The 22682-nt window shown below is 36.8% G+C and overlaps 1 protein-coding gene across 6 annotated transcripts in view; it reads right to left on the reverse strand.

The window, feature by feature from the left end:
- The window catches only part of PDSS2 (decaprenyl diphosphate synthase subunit 2), a 263251-nt gene that overhangs the window by 37905 nt on the left and 202664 nt on the right, over positions 1 to 22682 (reverse strand). For all 6 annotated transcript variants that reach the window (XM_067011560.1, XM_067011559.1, XM_059083060.2 and 3 more), the window contains exons 5-6: positions 15902 to 16075; positions 14838 to 14969 (exon numbers count right to left, since the gene is read on the reverse strand). In XM_067011560.1, the coding sequence (XP_066867661.1) occupies positions 14838 to 14969; positions 15902 to 16075 (306 nt within the window). The remainder of the gene's footprint in view (positions 1 to 14837; positions 14970 to 15901; positions 16076 to 22682) is intronic.

Raw genomic sequence — 22682 nt, forward strand, 5'->3', positions numbered from 1 at the left:
TAGGTTAGGTCTTGAGTCCATCTTGTTCCTGAGTCCAAAATGACACTATACAGATAAGAAATGTGGGCAGATTACTTTCATGAGAGAAAATGAGATCTTTATAACATTAGTCCTGACTCTTCTTGCTTCTTTATAATCTTTTAAAACTTTATCCAAAGACACCTGCATTTTGTTTTTCTTGTTTGCATAAAAAGCAACTTCTAATAAGACACTGCTCATGTATAGCTGTTGGCACTATCACAAACGACTCAGTTAAAACTGACTTGCACACTTTCAATGAAACAAAAGGCCTCTGCAACCTATATACTATAAAAAAGAATTCGTGGTTTTCAATCTGCTCTTTAAAGATGTTTTTGGGATCTAGGAGTTTCAGTGAACTAGGAAGGGTTTTAATTAGTCCTGAGATGCAATATACCAACAGGAATGAGAATCGGTTCTTGCAGGTATTTTAAAACCAGGCTCGGGCTTCCCTGGTGGCGCAGTGGTTGAGAATCCGCCTGCCAATGCAGGGGACACGGGTTCGTGCCCCGGTCAGGGAAGATCCCACATGCCGCGGAGCGGCTGGGCCCATGAGCCATGGCCACTGAGCCTGTGCTTCCGGAACCTGTGCTCCGCAACGGGAGAGGCCACAACAGTGTGAGGCCCGCATACCGAAAAAAAAAAAAAAAAAACAGGCTCATTCTTCTCTCTGCTCAGATATTTCATATTTACTTGTTTGTCTATGGACATCTTTTCCCAAGATAAAACAGCTTTGTTTACACTGAAATCTCTCTCCCCACACTATAACTTCTGCAGGAGCAGTGTGGAGCCCCTGAGCACGTCTGCATAGTGCACTCACGACCTAGCCATTCACTTTCATATTGTGCAAATATGAACTGGCCTTGATCTCATGAATAATCCATGGCTTGTGACCAAAATTTCAGCAGCAGCATTTCACAATATGCTTAGTCTTTAAGTTCTCAAACTCTCAGCTGTCTCTCGAATACATTTTAGGTTAAGGGATATCTGACATAGAGGCTGATCCTGTGGTCACCAGTTTTCCACCTTTTCAATTGTTCGGTCTTTTCCTGTCTCTTGCTGATCAGCATGGGTTGCTCAGGCACAGCACTTTTCCAATGATGCACAAACTGGGACCCCTGGGAATTATTCCTACTGTTTAAACAACTCATTCCTGAAACACATCTGCCATTTCCTCACTACTTTCAGTCTTGTTTCTGTTCTAACCACCTCCTCTTCATTCTTGCACTTTCAACATCCTCACCTTACAGTGTTTAACACAAAGGACATGGTAGAAGTGTTGAAAGTGGTATCTGTTGAAAGTTAGAAAGTTGAGTACCTTTCATTATCTTGAGGTTGAAGTGTAAAGTGCAGAGAAACCATAATTTACAATGATGTAGGTGGACTTTTCCTTTTGGACGTATTGAGCCATTTTCCCAATTGTCTCAGGAAAAAAAAAAATCCAGTTTTTTCAGGTAGTAACAGTAACTATAATGCTGTTTACAGATAAGGACATCTAAAGTAGTCTCATCACATACCTTGTTTATAAACTAATCATCTTAGAGAATTCTATTATTTTGAAGTACTTGTGCTTAATCAGTTACAAGCTATTTTCCTTTTTTAAAAAATTGAAGTATAGTCGATTTACAATATTATTTTAGTTTCAAGTGTACAATATAGTGATTCAATATTTGTACAGAATCACAAGCTATTTTCAAACCTTCTCACTTTATTTTGTATTACTAGCTTGGCCACCCCCTTTCACCCAGTGGAGATATACTTTGCCGGGGATGATGGCAAAGAAACGCCATGTACGTAAATCCCTATTTGCTCAACATCAGCTCTTAAATGTTTTGAAAGTTGAGACTAGAAGCCTGCATAAAATGACAGCATGATCACCACAGCCATTACCACCTGAACAGGCTGTAACTGTTGGTACGCTGCTCACCTGAATGTTCTTTTTATTTTATCACAACAAACATTCCAGTCCTGTGAAACCATTTCATCCTTGACTGCTTTAGCTTGTACATAAAAGTATCATTTATTTTATAAAACAAAATACTATAAATATTTAGATCTTTATAGGTATATATTTCCAGCTGCTATGTGAGTTAGTATCTATGTATGCCAGACGCAAGCCTGAAAGTACACACTCTGATATCAAAGTTTTTTCACAAAAAGCTTTTAGAGTTTATAAAATACAGCAAATAAGAAACAAATGTAAAGGATTTAATCCCCTACATAAGTAATATTTCTCACTGAACATTACCAAATTCTATTTCTTTCTGTAAAAAAGTTAATTTGGGGGCTTCCCTGGTGGCGCAGTGGTTGAGAGTCCGCCTGCTGATGCAGGGGACGCGGGTTCGTGCCCCGGTCCGGGAAGATCCCACATGCCGCAGAGCGGCTGGGCCCGTGAGCCACGGCCGCTGAGCCTGCGCATCCGGAGCCTGCGCTCCACAACGGGAGAGGCCACAACAGTGAGAGGCCCGCGTACCACAAAAAAAAAAAAAAAAAAAAAAAAAAAAAGTTAATTTGGGAGGGGCTAGAGTTTCTATTTCATCTGATGGTGCTCATTCACTCAGTAATTGTCCATTGACCACCTACTATGTGTTAGGTATTGCTCAGGCACTGGAGACACAGTCAGGAGCAGAACAAATACAAATCTTCCTCTGGGGGTTGCATAGTCTTGTTTTCACATACAATCTCCCTCTAGAACTTAAGCTCCTTGAGAGTATGGACATTTTCTCTCCTGATCATAACAGTATTCCATGTCTAGATCAGTGCTAGTACATAGTAGATGGTCAATATCTGGTGAATGAATGAATAAATGGATACATGCTTTTTCTTAATAAGTGTTGGTTATGTACTATTTCTTCAGGTAACGTACAAAGCAAAGTTCCTATTACTCTCTCCTAGTTCTAAGAAAGCTGGGTGTTTAGATTCAGTCAGTATGCAGTTAATGTGGAGCCACTATCTGGTGTCTTACAAATAATTTTTACTCGCATTGAACAGTACCATATTTTGACTTTATTACTCAACTTCTATTTAGAAGTAGATTGAAGAAGGGAATCTATAGAAAATAAAGTAAAAGAATTCATGAAACTCAAACAACAAAAGGCTAGAACAGAAGAATAATCTACCAGCCTTCTCACAGATGCAGCGGTTTAGAGTAATTGAGTGCCTCAACCTTGTTATCAGTGTATTGAAGAGAAAAGAGCCTGAATGGAGGTCAGGAGACCTCAGCTTTCAAATGTACTCCCCCAAGCCTCAGGTGGTAAGTAGGCCCTGCTACGGAGGGAAACAGGTAGCCTAAGCTCTTAACTATGACCACTCTAAGAGGCACTGTGACCTCCTAGGAAATGGATATGCTGGGAGCCAGAAAATATGGTTTCTAGCCCATAATAGGTTAATACCTCAAGTAATTTTAAATTTTTACGTGAGTCTTCATTTTCTTATCTGTAAAGTAAGAGTACTGGGTCAGAAAAGGCATCCCCAAATGCTGGGCTGGCTGTATCAAAATCACCTGGGTAGCCTATTAAAAATGCAGATTCTTAATACTCTAGCCCTGAATTCTGAGTCATCTGAGGATCACTGGTGTGGACTATGTCTAACATCCTTTTTAATTTATGCTCTGTATGCATCAGTGTTTACTTCAAAGAGAACAACTATATAAACTCCATAAGTCTCAAGGAGAACGGACTGCTGTAACTTTACCCTCTTTCTCTGACATCTACCACTTACCATGTGTATTTCTAGCAGAGCAAGATATTAGAATAACTTTCTCACTGGGGCCCCAAATAGGCTGATATAAAATAAATGCAGACTTGTATTTCAATAGCCGGCAGTCCTGAACCTCTTCCTGCCACACTGTTCATCTCCAGAAACCACTGTAAATTCTGCCACACACGGCAATTCCCTGAGGGCTTCATTACTTGGGTCTTTAAAAGGGATTCACTCATCTTTTGCCTTCTGTAGGTGTGCTTCTTGTCAATCCAGGTCATGAGAAAAGAAAGTAATTTTTCCCAGTCTTTAGCAGTTCACAGAGAATGTGTGGTTTGAACCTTGTTTTATCTTAAAAAAATGTGAAAATAGACAAGCTAGTGTGCCACTGAAGGCCTCCTCTGACAGCTACAGTGAGCGCTGTAAAACAATATTCTACACCAAAGCAAACAAAGCCAGTGCTCTGATTGAGAGGATGCAGAGGGATTGATTCCAAAGGTTTATATACCAGTCTCTGCAGACCAAAGGCAGTTAGATTCTCTGTTGGTAAGTAATGGATGTACAATGTGGTCTTTTACTTTAAGAAACAAATGCTTTTTTATAAGTCAGGTAACAAAGAAGGATTGGATGACATAAATGAACTGCTTCCAATTTCTAACTACTGTTATCTGGACTTGAAAACTGGATATGGAAAAACCTTTTTCTAAAAGCAGAAAACTAATATTCCACAGCAGGGAGTGCAGAAATTGCTAGAGACTGATCATCTCTCTTATCATGGTATTCTTCCCCAATGCTACCAGTTATATTTTAGAATAACAATTTCAAAAATAAGATTCTCTTCTTCAACCTTCAAGAAAAACTATCTTTCTTTCCAATTTTCTAGTTGAAAGAACATAATGAACACCCATTTGCCCTCCAACTAGATTAGTTGCTAATATTTTGTCATCTTTGCTTTCTCTTTAGATGATCATTTGCTGACTATATGAGAGTAAATTATAGACATAATGATATGTCATCCCTAAATATGTCAGCATTTATCTCCTAAGAACAACAGTGTTCTCCTACATAACTACAAACCCATGACCACATCCAACAAGTTTAACATTTACTATAGAATTTAAGATAATGTCTGTATTCAAAATTTCTGGTCCAACCAGTAGCATTCTTTAGAGCTATGTTTATCCCAATCCAAGATCACATTAAAAATCACACATTGCTTTTGGATGTCACGGCTTTTTAATAATCTCTTCTAATCTACAACATTCTCCACACCACCACCTTTTCTTTTATAATATGGCATTTTTTAAAAGAATCCATGTCAGTTGCCCCACAGCATGTCCCTTCTCCTGGACTTGTCTAATTGTTTTCACATGATTAAATTCAGGTTAAAATATTTTTGAAAAGACTCCTACATAGATGATGCTGTACACTTCTCCATTACATCAGGAGTCATATAATATCAGCTGTCTCGTTATTGGTGAGACTAAGTTTGTTCACTTCCTCCCTTTGTCTTCAATAAGTATCTGTTGGGTGCTTTGAGTCCCTGTGAATATTCAGTTCCCTACTAACCATTCATCTAATTGTTTTAACCAATTATTCACTAATGATTCTTGTTTGAGTAAAATATTATATTGGTGCCTACAAAAATAATGATATTTAAAAAAATAATGATATTTTAAAGGTCTGCCTTGGTACTGGAAGAAATATTATCAATTCCGTTAGAGAAAACAGGTCTTACTGAAAACAAACTCTTTGCATTTGCATTGGTATTAAGAGGTGGAGTTTAGTATATATATGTAAGATTTGTTGGTGGACACAGGAAGGGAGAAAGGACACATCCCAGAATTGTTTGGGTATAGTGTACGAGGATTTTAAAAGGTCACAAATCAGATATCTACTAGATCTGCTAGCCCCCAAGTTGAAGCAGCCAGCTAGCTGAGTTTGGTTTGGGAGGAGAAGCAATCCTTGCTGGGCTCTCCAGTTACGGAGCTGGAAAGGTGTCAGAATATAAAGGAACAGGGCAAGCCTTTTCTTTGCTATCTTGACCATTCTTAACTACTAATAAGAGAGTACAGAAGGCATCTGCAAGGAAGTGAACACCCTTCAGAACTGGAATGCTTGAGTACCTGATTTTACCATCTCCTTCACCAGGGAAAGCTAATTTTTGGAGGCAAATTTCAATCTCCATGGAATTAACTTTCTCATATTCTCTTCCTTTGGTTTGATGTGAGAAGAGGAAGAAATAGACAGATACAGAAGGCTATGGTAACCCATTAAAAAAAGGGGAGGGGCTTTTATTATTTACATGATAAATCTCTCTCTGTTCAGAAGTCCTGTTATCACTTTTCTTTTTTTTTTTGAATTTTATTATTTTTTTATACATCAGGTTCTTATTAGTTATCTATTTTATACACATTAGTGTATATATGTCAATCTCAATCTCCCAATTCATCCCACCACCACTACCCTCCCCCACCACTTTCCCCCCTTGGTGTCCATACATTTGTTCTCTACATCTGTGTCTCTATTTCTGCCCTGCAAACCAGTTCATCTGTACCATTCTTCTAGGTTCCACATATATGCGTTAATATACGATATTTGTATTTCTCTTTCTGAACTTACTTCACTCTGTATGACACTCTCTAGATCCATCCACGTCTCTACAAATGACCCAATTTTGTTCCTTTTTATGGCTGAGTAATATTCCATTGTATATACGTATGATATCTTTATCAATTTGTCTGTTGATGGGCATTTAGGTTGCTTCCATGACTTGGCTATTGTAAATAGTGCTGCAATGAACATTGGGGTTCATGTGTCATTTTGAATTACGGTTTTCTCTGGGTATATGCCCAGTAGTGGGGACTGCTGGGTCATATGGTAATTCTATTTTTAGTTTTTTAAGGAACCTCAATACTGTTCTCCATAGTGGCTGTATCAATTTACATTCCCACCAACAGTGCAAGAGGGTTCCCTTTTCTCTACACCCTCTCCAGCATTTGTTGTTTGTAGATTTTTTGATGATGCCCATTCTAACTGGTGTGATGTGATACCTCATTGTAGTTTTGATTTGCATTTTTCTAATAATTAGTGATGTTGAGCAGCTTTTCATGTGTTTCTTGGCCATCTGTATGTCTTCTTTGGAGAAATGTCTATTTAGATCTTCTGCCCATTTTTGGACTGGGTTATTTGTTTTTTTGATATTGAGCTGCATGTGCTGTTTATATATTTTGGAGATTAATCCTTTGTCCATTGATTCGTTTGCAAATATTTTCTCCCATTCTGAGGGTTGTCTTTTCATCTTGTTTATGGTTTCCTTTGCTGTGCAAAAGCTTTGAAGTTTCATTAGGTCCCATTTGTTTATTTTTATTTACATTACTCTAGGAGGTGGATCAAAAAAGATCTTGCTGTGATTTATGTCAAAGAGTGTTCTTCTTATGTTTTCCTCTAAGAGTTTTATAGTGTCCAGTCTTACATTTAGGTCTCTAATCCATTTTGAGTTTATTTTTGTGTATGGTGTTAGGGAGTGTTCTGATTTCATTCTTTTACATGTAGCTGTCCAGTTTTCCCAGCACCACTTATTGAAGAGGTTGTCTTTTCTCCATTGTATATTCTTGCCTCCTTTATCAAAAATAAGGTGACCAAAGGTCCGTGGGCTTACCTCTGGGTTTTCTATCCTGTTCCATTGATGTATATTTCTGTTTTTGTGCCAGTACCATATTGTCTTGATTACTGTAGCTTTGTAGTATAGTCTGAAGTCAGGGAGTCTGATTCCTCCAGCCCCGTTTTTTTCCCTCAAGTGGAAGTCTTGTTATCGCATTTTCCTTACTATGCACTCTTGGAATCCAGAAGAGACTTGAAATATAAAATTACAGTTTGACTAAGAAAAAAAAAATCTATCCAGATCTCAGAAAGCCATGAGCAAGGAAATGAGGCTGACAGGAGAACTGAACTGTTTCCTCCTGGCTAGGTCCCAAGGTGATGTCCACCAACCCTGACAGTGTATCTCAAGCCACCATGTCAAAAACCAAACTTATACCAACGTTCCCACTTCACTTTCCTGTTTTTATTTTATTTATTTATTTCTATTTTTTCCTGTTTTTATTTATGGCACAATTCTTTCTGTTATCCAAGTTCAAAATCCTCGTGTTGGCCTTTGACCACCCCTCCCCAGTAGACATCTGCCAGGTTCTCCCTATCGTATCAGTTTTCAGGTCCTCTATATTTTCTCTCTGAAGTGAATTTTATACCTAACCTCCTTACCTTCCCATTCTTATGGCCAATACTCTGATTAGGACTTTTTCCCTGCACTTATCAACAGATTCCCCACAACCTCCTGACTGATCTCCTTTTCTATAGTATCTCCTTGTTCTTCTGATTCTATATAACGTAGTTAGATATACTTCTCTAAAACACATTTCAAATCCTGCCAATACCTGGCTCAGAAACTTCAATTTCTGCCCCATGACTTCTGAGTCAAGTTCATTTTCTAAAGACAAACATCCCCAAATCCTTTTTTTTAAAAATTGAGGTAAAATTTACATAACATAAATGTGAATTTATGTTACTCAGTGACATCTAATACATTCACAATGTTGTGCAACCATCACCACCATCTAGTTCCAGAACATTTTTGTCATGTTGTAACATGTATCAATACTTCATTCCTTTTTATGGCTGGATAATAATCCATTGCAGGGATATACCATATCTTGTTTATCCATTCATTTGATGGACACTGGGTCGTTTCCACTTTTTGGCTTTTGTAAATACTGCTATACATGTTTTTGTTTGAACCAAAGTCTTTAAGTATAGTCATTATGTACTATTTTGGCAATTCTTCATCTATCCCTATACTGTCCCATGTTTTTCACCTTCCATCCAAATTATAATACTTCTTTTTTCTTTGAATACACTGCATGCTTGCCCATCTGCAGCCCTTTTTCATGGTTTCTGTTGTGTAGGAAGCCCTTATTCCCATCTTTATTGTCAAGATATTCTTCAAGGATTATCTCACATATCACTTACTTCACAAACCCTTTCTTGACTTTTCCAACTGGATTCAAACTCTTTCCTCTGAGCTGCCCCACTGACATCAATTACAGTATTCCTTATATTTGTGCACTTCTCTTAACAAGGCCAAGACAACCATCAGGCAATTTACTGCTGTATCTCCTGCAGTCAAGCGCTTTGTTTCCTTAAGTGCTCAGAAAACCTTAAGAAATATTTTAACTTAGGAGATATTTAGAGCCATTTCATAGTCTTTGTGGTCTCATATAGAGTCCTTTCAAATGCCCACACTCTACACCCTCTATGGTAGAGGATGTTGTCAGTATTATTCCTTTTGAAACAACTCAAAATAACTTAAATAATTAGAAAAGTATCATGTGGCATTAATGAGGACTCTCTGAATGTGCACTTTCTCTTTTGTTTAAGAATATATATGTGTTATATTCGTGCACATCAGCCTTGCCTAGCAATTTTTGTTTCACTTTTTGAATAAGAAGTAAAAGTAGGATATCTAGGGATAACTGAGTTATAGTTTAGCACTGGTAATATGGAGTTCACTTAAGGTATTTTATAGATGGTTATGACAGTGTCAGAATGTCACAAGCCTAAGTGACATTTCAGTACTTTCAGAAATAGCCAAGAAAAAAAATAATCATAATTCTTATTTCTTCAGGTGACTTATAATGGCAGCAGAAAACTAGAAAGATCATTAAAAATAAAGTTTGCTGGGCGTCCCTGGTGGTGCAGTGGTTAAGAGTCCGCCTGCCGATGCAGGGGACATGGGTTCGTGCCCCGGTCCGGGAAGATCCCACATGCCGCCGCGGAGCGGCTGGGCCCGTGAGCCATGGCCGCTGAGCCTGCGCATCCGAAGCCTGTGCTCCGCAACGGGAGAGGCCACAACAGTGAGAGGCCTGCATACCGCAAAAATAAAAAATAAAATAAATAAGGTTTGCTGACCTGCAATAGCCCCTGGACTCCCTGAGAGAGTCAGAGCTCTGTGGTTCTCTGAAGGATTCTACCTTCTTTTATTAGGAATGAAAATGATAGCTGAGTAATGACTTCACCTCCCTAGGGTGAACCACCCATTCACTATCAGTATTTTTACATGATCATTATTTTTCAGCAGCTACAAATTTAAATTTAAAATTAAGGTAGGGAGGGATCTGTAGAATTTAGTATGGAGACATTGCTTAACAAATATTTTTGGAAAGAGAGCACTAGAACTAATTTCAGGATTAATAAGCAGCCTCCTTGAGATTCAGGATAGAATGTCCCTCTCAAGTGTTATGCAAATTGTGTTCCCTAACTCTGACTAGGCGGTGTTCACAGAACAAGATCATTATTATAGAGAGTTTTATATAAACATGAATAAAATTTAGAAAATTAAAATAAACTCAAGTAAGGAATCTTTAATCTGAAAAATGTTGCCCCCTGCATGACAGAAACTGATTTCTTAAATTTCTTATTTGCTTCAGACGAATTCACCTTCTCTTCTTCTGTGACCCTGTTCATGACTCAGATATGTAGATATAAGGAGAAGGGCCTGAAGTCCATGGAGCAAATCACAGCAGTCTGGTGGGGCCTTGAGGTGGGCAATAAACTGCCAGTTCTTCCTGGAGGATGAGGATTTAGAGATGATCATAGGGGACCTAGGTTGGAAGATGTAACCTCATCTGCTTATGGGTGTCATCTTGGCAGAGTTTACTGACCTCTGGACAAGATCTATTTAATTTACTTGAGATAATGCCTAAGGCATAGGCTATTTGGAAAGGATATCCCTTTGAACTGAAAATCAAGTTGAAGATAAAGATTTGGGAATATTTCACCAGTTGTTTAGGAAATCCTGGATTCTCATGTAGTCTATATTTACAACTTTGCATGCTTGCAAAGACACTAAGAGTTAAATATGTTCCTTTTCTGTGAAGCTTCTTTAAAATTCATATCTATGCTGCTCATACACACACACACACACACACACACACACACACACACATATATGTGAATAGCCAACGGAGACTTGATAGCTTTCATTTAACATATTTAGCTGGATCTTTTCAACCAAAATGTATATCTGCAATGTATTCTAATGTAACCCAATTAGAGCTACTAACACCATCTGTATATACATTTTTGGTTCAGCTGTCAAAAAACACACAAATACAACGCTCGTAATACAATATTCAATAGTTGTGTAATATTTTATTGTACTATACTTCATTTAACTTTTTTCTATTTTCAAATGGATCAATTTTCATTTTCTTCCTTTTACAATTAGTATTTTACTACATATTTTAATATGTAAATCTTTGCCCACATCTCTGATACTTTTCTTGGGATACATTACTAGAGGTGCAATTACTATAGCAAAGTATATAAACTTTTAAACCAAAGGTTTAAAAATATATATATATATATATGTATAGTATTTAAAGAGTCTAATAACACAAGACTTCTAACAAAATATCCTAGCACTCTCCAGACTTTGTCTCATTTCCCTCTCTTTAGCTGTTTCTTCTGTTCACCTTCAAATACTGTTTTCTTGATTTTTAAATTTTAAGACATTATCTATTGATCCTATGATAAAAGGAATAATTACATTTCTTACATGACGAAAAACATTCCTTTCCCCTACCCTCTCCCCAGTGATTATACTTTTTGGTTTAAATCAGTATTTGGTATTTACATTTTTATGCTATATAAATATTATCCTCTAAGCCATGTAAAGTATTATGATTACATTTTCTTTCTTATACATTAAAAATTTATTCACTACAGCTAAGAAGTACCTCATTTCATATCATATGTTTAATGTGGCTGTTTAAAAAAGTGGGCCCCAAATTCTTTGAAATTGTTCCCAATGATAGGTGAGGTATACAGCCCCTCCCCTTGATTCTGGGTGGGCTTGTGACTATTTTGATAGGAGATCATGAAAATGGCGGGTGATTTCAGAGGCTGGTCATAAAAGAAGATGCAGCCTCTGCCTTGTTTGCTGGAAGAAACACTTGTGTTTGGAGATCTGAGTTGGCAAGAAAGAAGTCTGACTACTCTGAGGCTGCCATGCTGTGAGGAAGCCAAGCCAAGTGGAGGAGCCATGTGTGAATACTCTGGTTGGTAAGAAGCCTGGTTTTCTTGACAGCCCAGCCTAGGTGCCAGGTGTGAGTGGAGACTCCAGATGATTCCAGTCCCCAGCATCACTGAATCACCTTTAGCCTCTGGGTCTTTCCAGCTGAGGCCCCAGACATCATGGAGCAGTCATCACTTCTGTGCATTGTCCAAATTCCTGACCCACAGAATCCATGAACATAATAAAATGGTTATTTTAAGCACTAAGTTTTGGGGTAATTTGTTATGCAGCAGTGGTAACTGGTACCCTTAGTTTTCTATGTTCCTATTATTAATTTGTCCCTAAATTCTCAATATGGCCAAGTACATTAGGGGATCATCAGTTCCATTGTTTCCTTGGAGATATTACTTCTGGAGATCTCTGTCTTCTTGTCCCAATCGAGCCTGGATGCATAGCCATCAGCCTAGGACTTGCATGGTGAGAGACAGTGTACCATGTTATTGTACTTACAGATGTGGGCCCTGTAGCCAGGCTGCCTGCGTTTGCATCCTGGCTCCACCACTTACCAGTGCTGTATGACTGTGCTCAAGTTAATCTCTCTCTGCTTCAGGTTTCTCATTACAACAGTGGTTGGCACAAAGTAAGTGCTTTTATTGTTGGCATTCTTGTTGTTGTTTATTATTCTTCCCTTCACATTGTCCTGGGAATTCCCATTCTCTCACACCTATGTCTGATACCCTAGTTCCTAAATTCCACATCTTTCTCTTTCTTGGTTATTCCCTTGATAGAATACATCACCAGCTACCTAAAAAAAGATGCTTAGGAGGTAAGTTTTGTGAGACTTTATTTATGCTTTAATTGTCTTTAACATCACACTTGATAGTATGACTGGCATAAAATTCTAAGTTGGAAACAATTTCTCTTTGAATGTTGAAGTTATTACTTCATTGTCTTGAAGCTTTCAATGTCACTACTAAGACAATTCTGATTCTTGATCCTCTGTACGTAGGTTTTTCTTTCTGGAAGTATTAAGATCTCTTCTTTATCCCCATTGTTTCAAAATTTGATAATGATGTCACTTGGTGAGGATCTTTTAAAATTCACAATTTAGAGTGCCATTTCAATCTGGAGACACCTTCAGGTCCTTCATTTCTTAGAATTTTTCTTTTCTTTTAATTCTTTATTAATTTTTCACCTCCACTTTCATTAAGTCTCTTTCTGGGACTCATAATAGATATAAGAGCTCTCAAATTGGTCCTCTAATTTTCTTATCTTTTCTATTTTCTATTGTCTTTTTAGTCAATTTTCTGGGAGATTTTTAAAATATCTTCCATTCTTCTTCTGATTTAAAAAAAAAATAAATTTATTTATTTTATTTTTTGCTGTGTCGGATCTTCATTGCTGCGCGAGGGCTTTCTCTAGTTGCAGTGAGTGGGGGGCTACTCTTTGTTGTGGTGCATGGGCTTCTCACTGTGGTGGCTTCTCTTGTTGTGGAGCATGGGTTCTAGGTGCCTGGGCTTCAGTAGTTGTGGCACACGGGCTCTAGAGCACAGGCTTAGCAGTTGTGGCGCACGGGCTTTGTTGCTCCGCAGCATGTGGGATCTTCCCGGTCCAGGGCTCAAATCTGTATCCCCTGCATTGGCAAGCGGATTCTTAACGCCTGCACCACCAGGGAAGCCCCTTCTTTTTTTAAAAATTCTGCTTTCATATTTTTATACTGTATAATTCTGATTTCTTATTCTTGAATTGTCCTTTTTTACATATCACCTGTTCTTATTTCAAGGATTTAATATCTTATCTCACTGAATATACTGATTGTAGTACATTTGGAAATGTCTTTTTTCCCCCTTGCACTGCCTCTGTTTCCTCTAAGTTCCCTCCTTTTTTTTTTTTTTTTTTTTTTTTTTATCAGTTTGCTTTTGACTTGTTCTTTAATGGCAGAGGCTGCTCTCAAATGTCCAGTGGTCCTTTATTAGCTATTCTACTTCAGTTGGATATTCTGTGCCCTTGGATACTCTGAGGCTTGTCAACTGGTGGACCTCACTGTAAGGCAGCTGGCCAGGGTTATGGCATGTTTACTGAGGGAGCCCCAAAGTCCACATCTGCAGGGCTTTTCCTCTGGGTTTGACAGTTTCCCCAGAAAGGAATCCTCTCATTTTCTACCTGGTGAATATTTTAAGCTGGCTGTAAGTATTTTGAGATCTATTAGGGAGGAGTGGTTGGAGAGGGAAAATCTTATCTTTCCAAAAGCAGATACCTTAGGCGCTCTCTACTTGAAGTGCGCCATCTACCTCCACCTCAGCTGTGCCTGCTTTCCCATGTCCAGTCTCAGATTAACCCAATCAATTAGAACCATCAAGTTAAATAAATTCCATGAAGTTTTGGATTAAAAGGCAAGAACTTTTTGTACCTGGATTTAAAAAAAAACAAAAAGGTTTCTGGATTTAAGAAAAACCCAAAAAAGCTTCCTCTCATCTTCCATACCTTCCCTCCCCAACAAAAAAGTAGAAAATTCACCCAAGTCCCTTTACCCCTCCTACTTAACCATACTTTTTTTTTTTTTTTCCTTTGATAATGCCTCAGAACTTGAGTATTCAGGATCCAAGTTTGTTTTAAAATAACCCAATGAAGTGACAGGCAGAGCTCCTGGAATTCTGCAGCTTGTGCTAGAGTCTACATACAGGAAATTGCCATCAGTTAAAGGGTGGTGCTATTACCATAGCCCAATTTTTGAAAGCCTTTAGAAAAAAACAATCATCTGAGTTAATTAGTATTCACCACAGGCACAGATTTTGTATTGCAGTATTCTATGAATTCAGATAATAAGAAAACACAGTACTGCAGTCTCTAACTTTTAACTAACATTTACCTCTCAAAAATGTATATTATAAATTAAGAATTTTACCTGTTATATGAATAAGCTCTTATATGACTGATCTATATGCTCCATATGGCTGATTAGTCTTAGATCATCATAAAATATGAGCTATGTTTTAAAATCAACCAAATACTATTGGTACCTAAAATAAGAGTAATTTCATTTTACCTCTCCGATCTGCTTAATCCACAAATCTCTTCCAAGAAACTCTTGATGTAAGACTATAGGAGCTGAGTTTAGATTAAAAGTCAAGGAGTCACTGGTCTTTTCCTTAATAAAAGGCTGGAGATCAGAATTTATCTAGAAGGAGTAGTGAAAAGAGTTAAATCAGTGAAATGCATATACATTGGCATGTTTTGGTCATATTCAGAAAGCACCAGTTACTACAGTGAAAAATTAAGCTTAAGGAACTCAGTTTTTAGATGTACTTTAATAAGCAAAAGAACAGCTCATATGATTAACAATAATCTTAAAAATACTTTAAAAATAGTTTTCCCCTAACATATTCCTTTTTTATTTGGCAGCAGCCTTTAGTTTGCTTTTTAAAAGGTAAGGATCAGAAATTTTATTTATTTAATAAATATAATCAAATAATAAATTAATCAAAGATTTAATAAAGTACATAAAAACTCAACTGCAGATATTACATATTTTTGTATATATTTCCCCATTCTTATGAGCTATTTAAGTGACATCTAAGAAATATGTACTAAAGGGAATTTAAAATTACATATACATGGAGGTAACAAAATAACAGCTAATCTTGAGATATTTTATATTTCATTATGCCCATTCAAAAGAATCAGTTATTGGAATTAAAGCTTTCAGTTTTGCTCCATATATTTCTAAATTTCATTAACTTTCCACAGTTTGTTTTACATAGGAACTACAAGGGAACTGTAACAAAAATGCAAATATTCTTCCATTTTGTGACTGGCAACATTACAGGTTATTTAATAATTTGTAAGAGTTCTTTCAAGAACCCTTTCAGGTTGTAAGAAGAGACAAACATCACAAATATGGTTTAAGTAAGCTGTAGCTTTCTATCAAAATTATGCAGTACACACCAATCATACTGTTTATATTATGTAATAACCACCACGAATGATCAATTTTATGTACTCAATAAACAGTTTTTGAGATATAAAAGCAGTTTATTAAATGGTAAAAGGTTTCTTGTGTATCATTTTAGCTATTTAAATACAGAAAAAATAGAAAGGGTATGCAAATACCTTATGACTCATGGCCATGTGCTTCCCATACTGAAATGCCATATCCTGAACCTCAGCATCATGCTTTGCTAATTCCATTGCAGCTTGGCAGCTCTTTGCTAATAAGGCACCATGGGAGAGAAAAGTCTGCTCCTTCCAAGTCAATATTCCAATATCATCTGTGATATGATTTTCCTAAAAATTGCAACAAAAGCCAAGATTAAAAAGGTTTTAGGAGTAATTTAATTGTTTTGGTTTTTGAAGAATAAGCATTAAGCAATGAACTATTCGAAATACTCAGGCTGTTGCAACAAGACAGAACTGAAAGATGCTGACCCTCACCTCTACCTAAAGAGAACTAAGGAGGTGGGAACTGCTTTTTCAGGGTAATTGGGAAAAAATGAAAGAAACGCTGAAGCAAATTTTATTTTGAGCTAGGGAACTTCTATTAAAATATACTTATAAGGCAAAATTAGAAACTTAGACCTTCAAACTAACTCTCTTCTAGATTCATATCAGTTCTTAATTAAGTTCTAGTATTCCAAAATACAAGAATCCTATTGTCTTTAACTTATGTTAAAATGTCAAGGGCATAGTGAAGGAACTGCATTCTCTTATAAGCAGGTAGATAGAAAAATCAGAGAGAAGGTAACCCATTACAATGGAGTATGATTAGATTATACTATTCATCAAAGTTTATTATAAGAAGAAACAAGATGATAAGGGAAGACATAACTGTAGTTTATTTAATTTCATCTTTTTACATTACAAAAATCAGGGTAGTATCTTTAAGTAAGCATAAGCATACACATACCTACTGACTCTAGACCAGTGATGTCCAATGAAATTATAATGTAAGCCCCATATGCAATTAAAAATTTGCTAGAAGCTACATTAAAAAAGTGAAAAGAAACAGGTGACATTAATCTTAATGACATTTTATCTATCCCAATATATCTAAAATATTACTATAATAAAAGAAAACATATAATCAATATAAAATTATTAATAATATTTTACATTCTTTATTTACACTAACTTTTCAAAATCAGTATATATTTTACACTTACAGCACATCACTAGTGACATTTGAAGTACTCAATAGGTACAAGGAGCTGGTGGCTACCCTAGTGGACAGCTCTGCTTTAGGCAGTTAGCTCTCTGAGGACAAGAATGATGAAGAGATATACATAATGATGCTCATTTTAGGGTGTTTCTTTGAAACCTCAAACTAACTAGAACCCATCCAGAAGGATTAATTAACCCAAACACTTTACTTCCTGCTGCCCATACCACAATTCTTCTCCTTCCACCATTATTTGGGGACAAAATGAAAAATAATAGGAAAACTTAGACACCATTAAAAAATGATCTTAGATTTAGCCCCACCTCTTTCACCATGTTGAAGGGAATCTTCAACCCATTGGTCAGATCAAATCCTCAACTTAATTTTATATGCTTTTAAACAAAAGGAGAGTTCCATTTATAGCAACAGTTTCAAATATGCAACATAGTATTGTGTAATAATCAAAAAGCCACTTGGGGAGAAATAGTGCATAAACTGCTTCATAAAACACTGTGAATAAATAATAGCATTTAATTTTGGAAATCTGAGAATGGACTTTAAAATATGTGAAGTTAATATCATATTAAACCTAGATAAAAACCATATTATCTCTCAAGATATACTACAGATGCATTTGACAAAATTCAACTCCTATTCTTGATGGGAAAAAAGCACTGAATAAAACAGGAACATATGTGTATTTCTTCTTTTTTTAAAATGTATATACTGCAATTTTATTTCAATGGCACAAACGAAGTTAGCGTGTAGGAAATTTATTTATTAAAAAAATACATATTTATTTATTTGGTTGTGCCGGGTCTTAGTTGCAGTGGGTGGGCTCCTTAGCTGAGGCTCAAGGGCTCCTTAGTTGTGGCAGGCAGGCTCCTTGGTTGCAGCTCCAGGGCTCCTTAGTTGCGGCATGTGGGCTCCTTAGTTGTGGCATGCAAACTCTTAGTTGCAGCATGCATGTGGGATCTAGTTCCCTGATAAGGGATTAACCCAGGCCCCCTGAATTGGGAGCGCAGTCTTATCCACTGCGCCACCAGGGAAGTCCTGCGTGTAGGAAATTTAAATGAAACAGTATGGTCAAAATAGCACAGAACCAAAAAATCTAAAAAGCAAGTACACCTAAATCATGAGAATTCATTAGTGTTTCATCTTCAATTTTGACTGACACTTGATGCTTGCAAATTTTGAAATAAACTTTGAGATCATGATCACTATTCTGAAGAGATTTCAGCACCAGCACTAAGATTTGTACGTTCAGTTGGTTTGCAGTTGACTTGTTAGCCATTTACATACTATAGTACAGATTTGTCACAGGTCAGATCACAGTGTAAAGAAAGAAAGACCTTCCTGTAATTATATAGAAAGGATCCCCTAAACTGCACTCAGCTTAAGACATCCAAGGTACAAGAGCACAAAAACCATCATAGTAATGTGGTTCCAAGGAACATAGTTTTGGTAAGGAAAATAACCTAAGCTCCTGTTTTCCATTTTAATTACTGAAATCTCTACCAATGACAAAAATGTCATATAGGACACTAAATGTATACAGTAATTCAAACTTCATGCAAAGAACACATTTAGCAATCTGGGATAATGCAGAATGACCGGAAATATAACGAACGTGATTCAACACTGGTTCTTTTTGTCACTTTACACAGACGTCATGTTAAAATTAGACCAAAGCACAAAATGTTCAGTGCATAAACCAGTTTCTTTTTTAAGATCTATCATTTTTATCGTAGTCTTTTATCTTACTTTGGACCACTTGTACCCCGTACTCTATCCTACTCTAGACTGTTTAACTTAATCAACAAAATCAAAAGTAATTTCTGACCAGATTTATGGGGGACATAAAAATTTATAACATCAAAGTGTTTGCATAACCAAAAGTACAATAATAAAGAAGAAAATGCCTCCTATTTCTTTTAGAAAATAATACTTTGTAAGCTTGCTGCATCTTTAATGCTTTTACTATTGTATGACAATGAATAGTTGATAGAAAAAAAGAATGTATACTTGAATTATGATAGCTCATCCATCACAGATTAATCTAATAATGAAGTTTCTGCAGAAACAGGAACTATTTTAACAAGGAAAAAATATGCCCTCATTCCAGACGTATATTTCTTTAATAGGACAGGTGCCTGTGTTTGTGTGTGTGTGTGCACAAGCATGCATGATCACCCAAAAGTCAGCAAATACTTTACGGGGAAATACATGAGCCCTTCTTTCTAAAATCAGGAACAGGACAGAGATGAACACAATACCATTGCTATTTAACAATGTAATAGAAGAGGCAAGAAAAGGATAGCTGTTTAAAAATTAGAAAGGAAGAGTTTAACGATCACTATTTGAAGACAGTATAACTGTATATTGGGGAAGACCAATATACAAAACTCAACCAAAAAACTACTAAAACAAGAAATAATTCAGTAAGGTAGCAGCATATAAAACCAATATAATTTATAATTAACATAATAGATGTAACCATAGCTTTCATACATAAAAGCTAATCAGAAAGTATTGTAAATAGGGTCTTTTCTTCCATTATATCTATGAAAAAATGATTTAAAAGCTGGGAATAAACTTAGAAATGTACAAAATTGATATAAAGAAAATGTTAAAATACTACTGAAGGAAAGCAAGTTAAATAAATATAAAGGCATATCATGTTTAAAGACAGTAAGATCCAACCTCATAAAGTTACTCCAATAAAATTACCACCACCACCACCCCCAACTTAGGCAAGCTGATTCTAAAGTTCATATTGGAAACAGCATGAAGAATAACCAGAATAAGCAGGAAGCCATGAAAAAGAAGAGCACTGTAGGGTGAGGTGGGGGAAAGAAGGGTAGATGAGGAGAGCTAATGATGTCTAGCCCTACCAGATACTATATTATAAAGCCTCGGTAATTTTTTTCAAAAGTGCACTTTTTAGATAGACAAACGATGGAACGAAATAGAAAGTCCAGGAATCAATCAAACTATACACAGGAATTTACTATATTTTAGGGAAAAGTTGGACTTTTCAGTAAATGGTGCTGGTACAACTGAATAGCTTTCTGGAAGAAAATTAAGACTGCTCTGCATTTCACACAATTTATCAGGATAACCTCCACATAGCAAAAAATAAAAGCAAAAGAACCACAGACAACAACAGAAGACAAAAGACAATAAGGAAAGGTATGTGCACTTCCTATCACAGATGAATGACAAATCTCCCTGTGGTAGGCTAATAACGGTCCTCCACAAAGATAGCCACATCTTAATCCCTAGCGTCTGTGAATGTCACCTTTCACGGTAAAGGGGACTTTGCAGTTATGTTAAGTTCAGGATCTTGAGATGGAGGAATTATCCCAGATTAACTGGATGAGCCTAATGCAGTCAAAAGGACCCTCATAAAAGGGAGGCAGCAGGGTCTGAAGATGGAGGAGGAAGCCACAAACCAAGAAATGAAGGTGGAATCTAGAAAGGGCAAGGAAAGGGATTCTCCCCTAGAGTCTCCGGAAGGAATACAACCCTGACAACATCTTGATTTGGAGGCTTCTGACCCCAAAAAAACAAACCAACCACTTTCCACCGCCTTAAAGCATCACTCAGTGTTGGTGAGGCTGTGAAGAAACAGGCATCTCAAATATGACCGGTAGAGTCTGTCATACAGAGTGAAGTCAGTCAGAAAGAGAAAAACAAATACCGTATGCTAACGTACATATACGGAATCTAAAAAACCGATAATGATGAACCTAGGGGCAGGGCAGGAATAAAGACGCAGATGTAGAGAATGGACTTGAGGACACGGGGAGGGGGAAGGGTAAGCTGGGGCGAAGTGAGAGAGTGGAATGGACATATATACACTACCAAATGTAAAATAGATGGCTAGTGGGAAGCAGCCGCATAGCACAGGGAGATCAGCTCCGTGCTTTGTGACCACCTATAGAGGTGGGATAGGGAGTGGGGAGGGAGATGCAAGAGAGAGGAGATATGGGGATATATGTATACATATAGCTGATTCACTATGCTCTACAGCAGAAACTAACAAAACAATTATACTCCAATAAAGATATTAAAAAAAATAAATAATGATACTAAAAAGACGTGAAAATGAAAAAAAATGACTGGTGGAAGTGGAGATTGGATAGAAATTTTGTAATGTCTATCAAAATTACAAATGTATGTGTCCTGTGACCTGGCAATCCTACTTCCAGGAATTAATCCTACATACAAGCCCCGACACATGTGAAATTAAATACATACAAGGTTATGGTCTATTGTTCATCCAGCTGCCTGGGTGATCTTTTAAAACATAAGCCAGACAGAAGCATACTGGCCTTTGTGCTGTTTTGCAAACACTCCAGGCCTGTTCCTCCTTCAGGCCTCCATCCATACCTGCTATTCTCTGTCACTTACTCTCCCCAGATGTTTACATGGCTCAATTCCTCATTGCTTTTGGGTCTGTAATCAAATATAATTCCACATCCCTTCCCCATCATTTCATGTCTCTCTACCTTGCTTGAAATGTTTCTCCTTGATACACTACTGGACCCCTGATATAGTTATTTGTTTAATGGCTTATTGCCTGTCCCCGTCACTAGAATGTCTGCTCCATGAAAGCAAGGTCTTCGTTTTGCCCTCTGCTGAATCATCAGCACCCAACAGAGTGCATTAAGTGTGCAATAATATTTGCTGAATCTTTATCTTTCTTTTGGTATCTTTCTCTTTCCCCTCTCTCCACCTTCCCCTATCCTTCCTATATTGAACATAATAAAGAACTGAAATAATTTTCCCTGAATGCCTTTCTACCACCCACAGAATCAAGATAAGCTCTATAGCATAGGATCCGAGGCAATGGTACCAGGCAATACTTCTGGCTCCTTCTCCTACCCCAAATAGCCCCTTTGAGACCTGCATTTCAACAACACAGGACAATTTGGTGTTTCTTGAATAAAATACGTATTTTCACACTTGGGTGAATTAAAAATATTATTCCTTTCAAAGAGACTATCATCTCCTCCCATTAAATTGAACACATCCAGTTCAAATATCACTTCTCTGAGAAACATTCTCAAATACTCCCAAGAAATACTTTCCTCTTTAGACTAACATAGCCTTATTCATATTTCAAAATAGCCCTTAATTCTCTCTGAATTGTGTGACTGCTTATTTGTTTGTTTCCTTGAGGACTGAATACAGTCTTAATCACCTTTACATTTTTATTCACTTAGGCCACATTTAGTTTTCAACAAATGCTTGTTAAATGAATAGAACTGTGTTTATTTGTTACATTTATTAAGTAATTGTGTGTTCTTTTAAAAAATTAAAAAATTAATGAGTAGCTATCCATTCAATGGAATTCTACTGTGCAATAAAAAGGAAGAAAGCGCTGACACATGCTACACCATGGATGAACCTCAAAAACACTACGCTCAGTGAGAGAAGCCATCCACGAGACCACATACTGAATGATTCCATTTTTATGAAATGGAGATTAGTGGTTGCCTGGGCTGGGGGTGGGAACTGTAAATGGTCATGAGGTATCTAATAGGGTATGTGTGAAAATGTTCTAAAATTGATTTATGGTGATGGTTGTATCACTCAATAAAGTTATTAAAAATCATTGAATTGTATGCTTGAAATGGGTTAATTTTATGATATGTAAAATATCTCAATAAAGTTGCTAAAAAAGAAAAAAGGGTAATGAATATAAAATTTTACATTTCTTGGTCTCAA

The sequence above is a fragment of the Kogia breviceps genome, chromosome 13 (assembly GCF_026419965.1).
Source record: "Kogia breviceps isolate mKogBre1 chromosome 13, mKogBre1 haplotype 1, whole genome shotgun sequence".
In the NCBI taxonomy this organism is placed as follows: Eukaryota; Metazoa; Chordata; class Mammalia; order Artiodactyla; family Physeteridae; genus Kogia; species Kogia breviceps.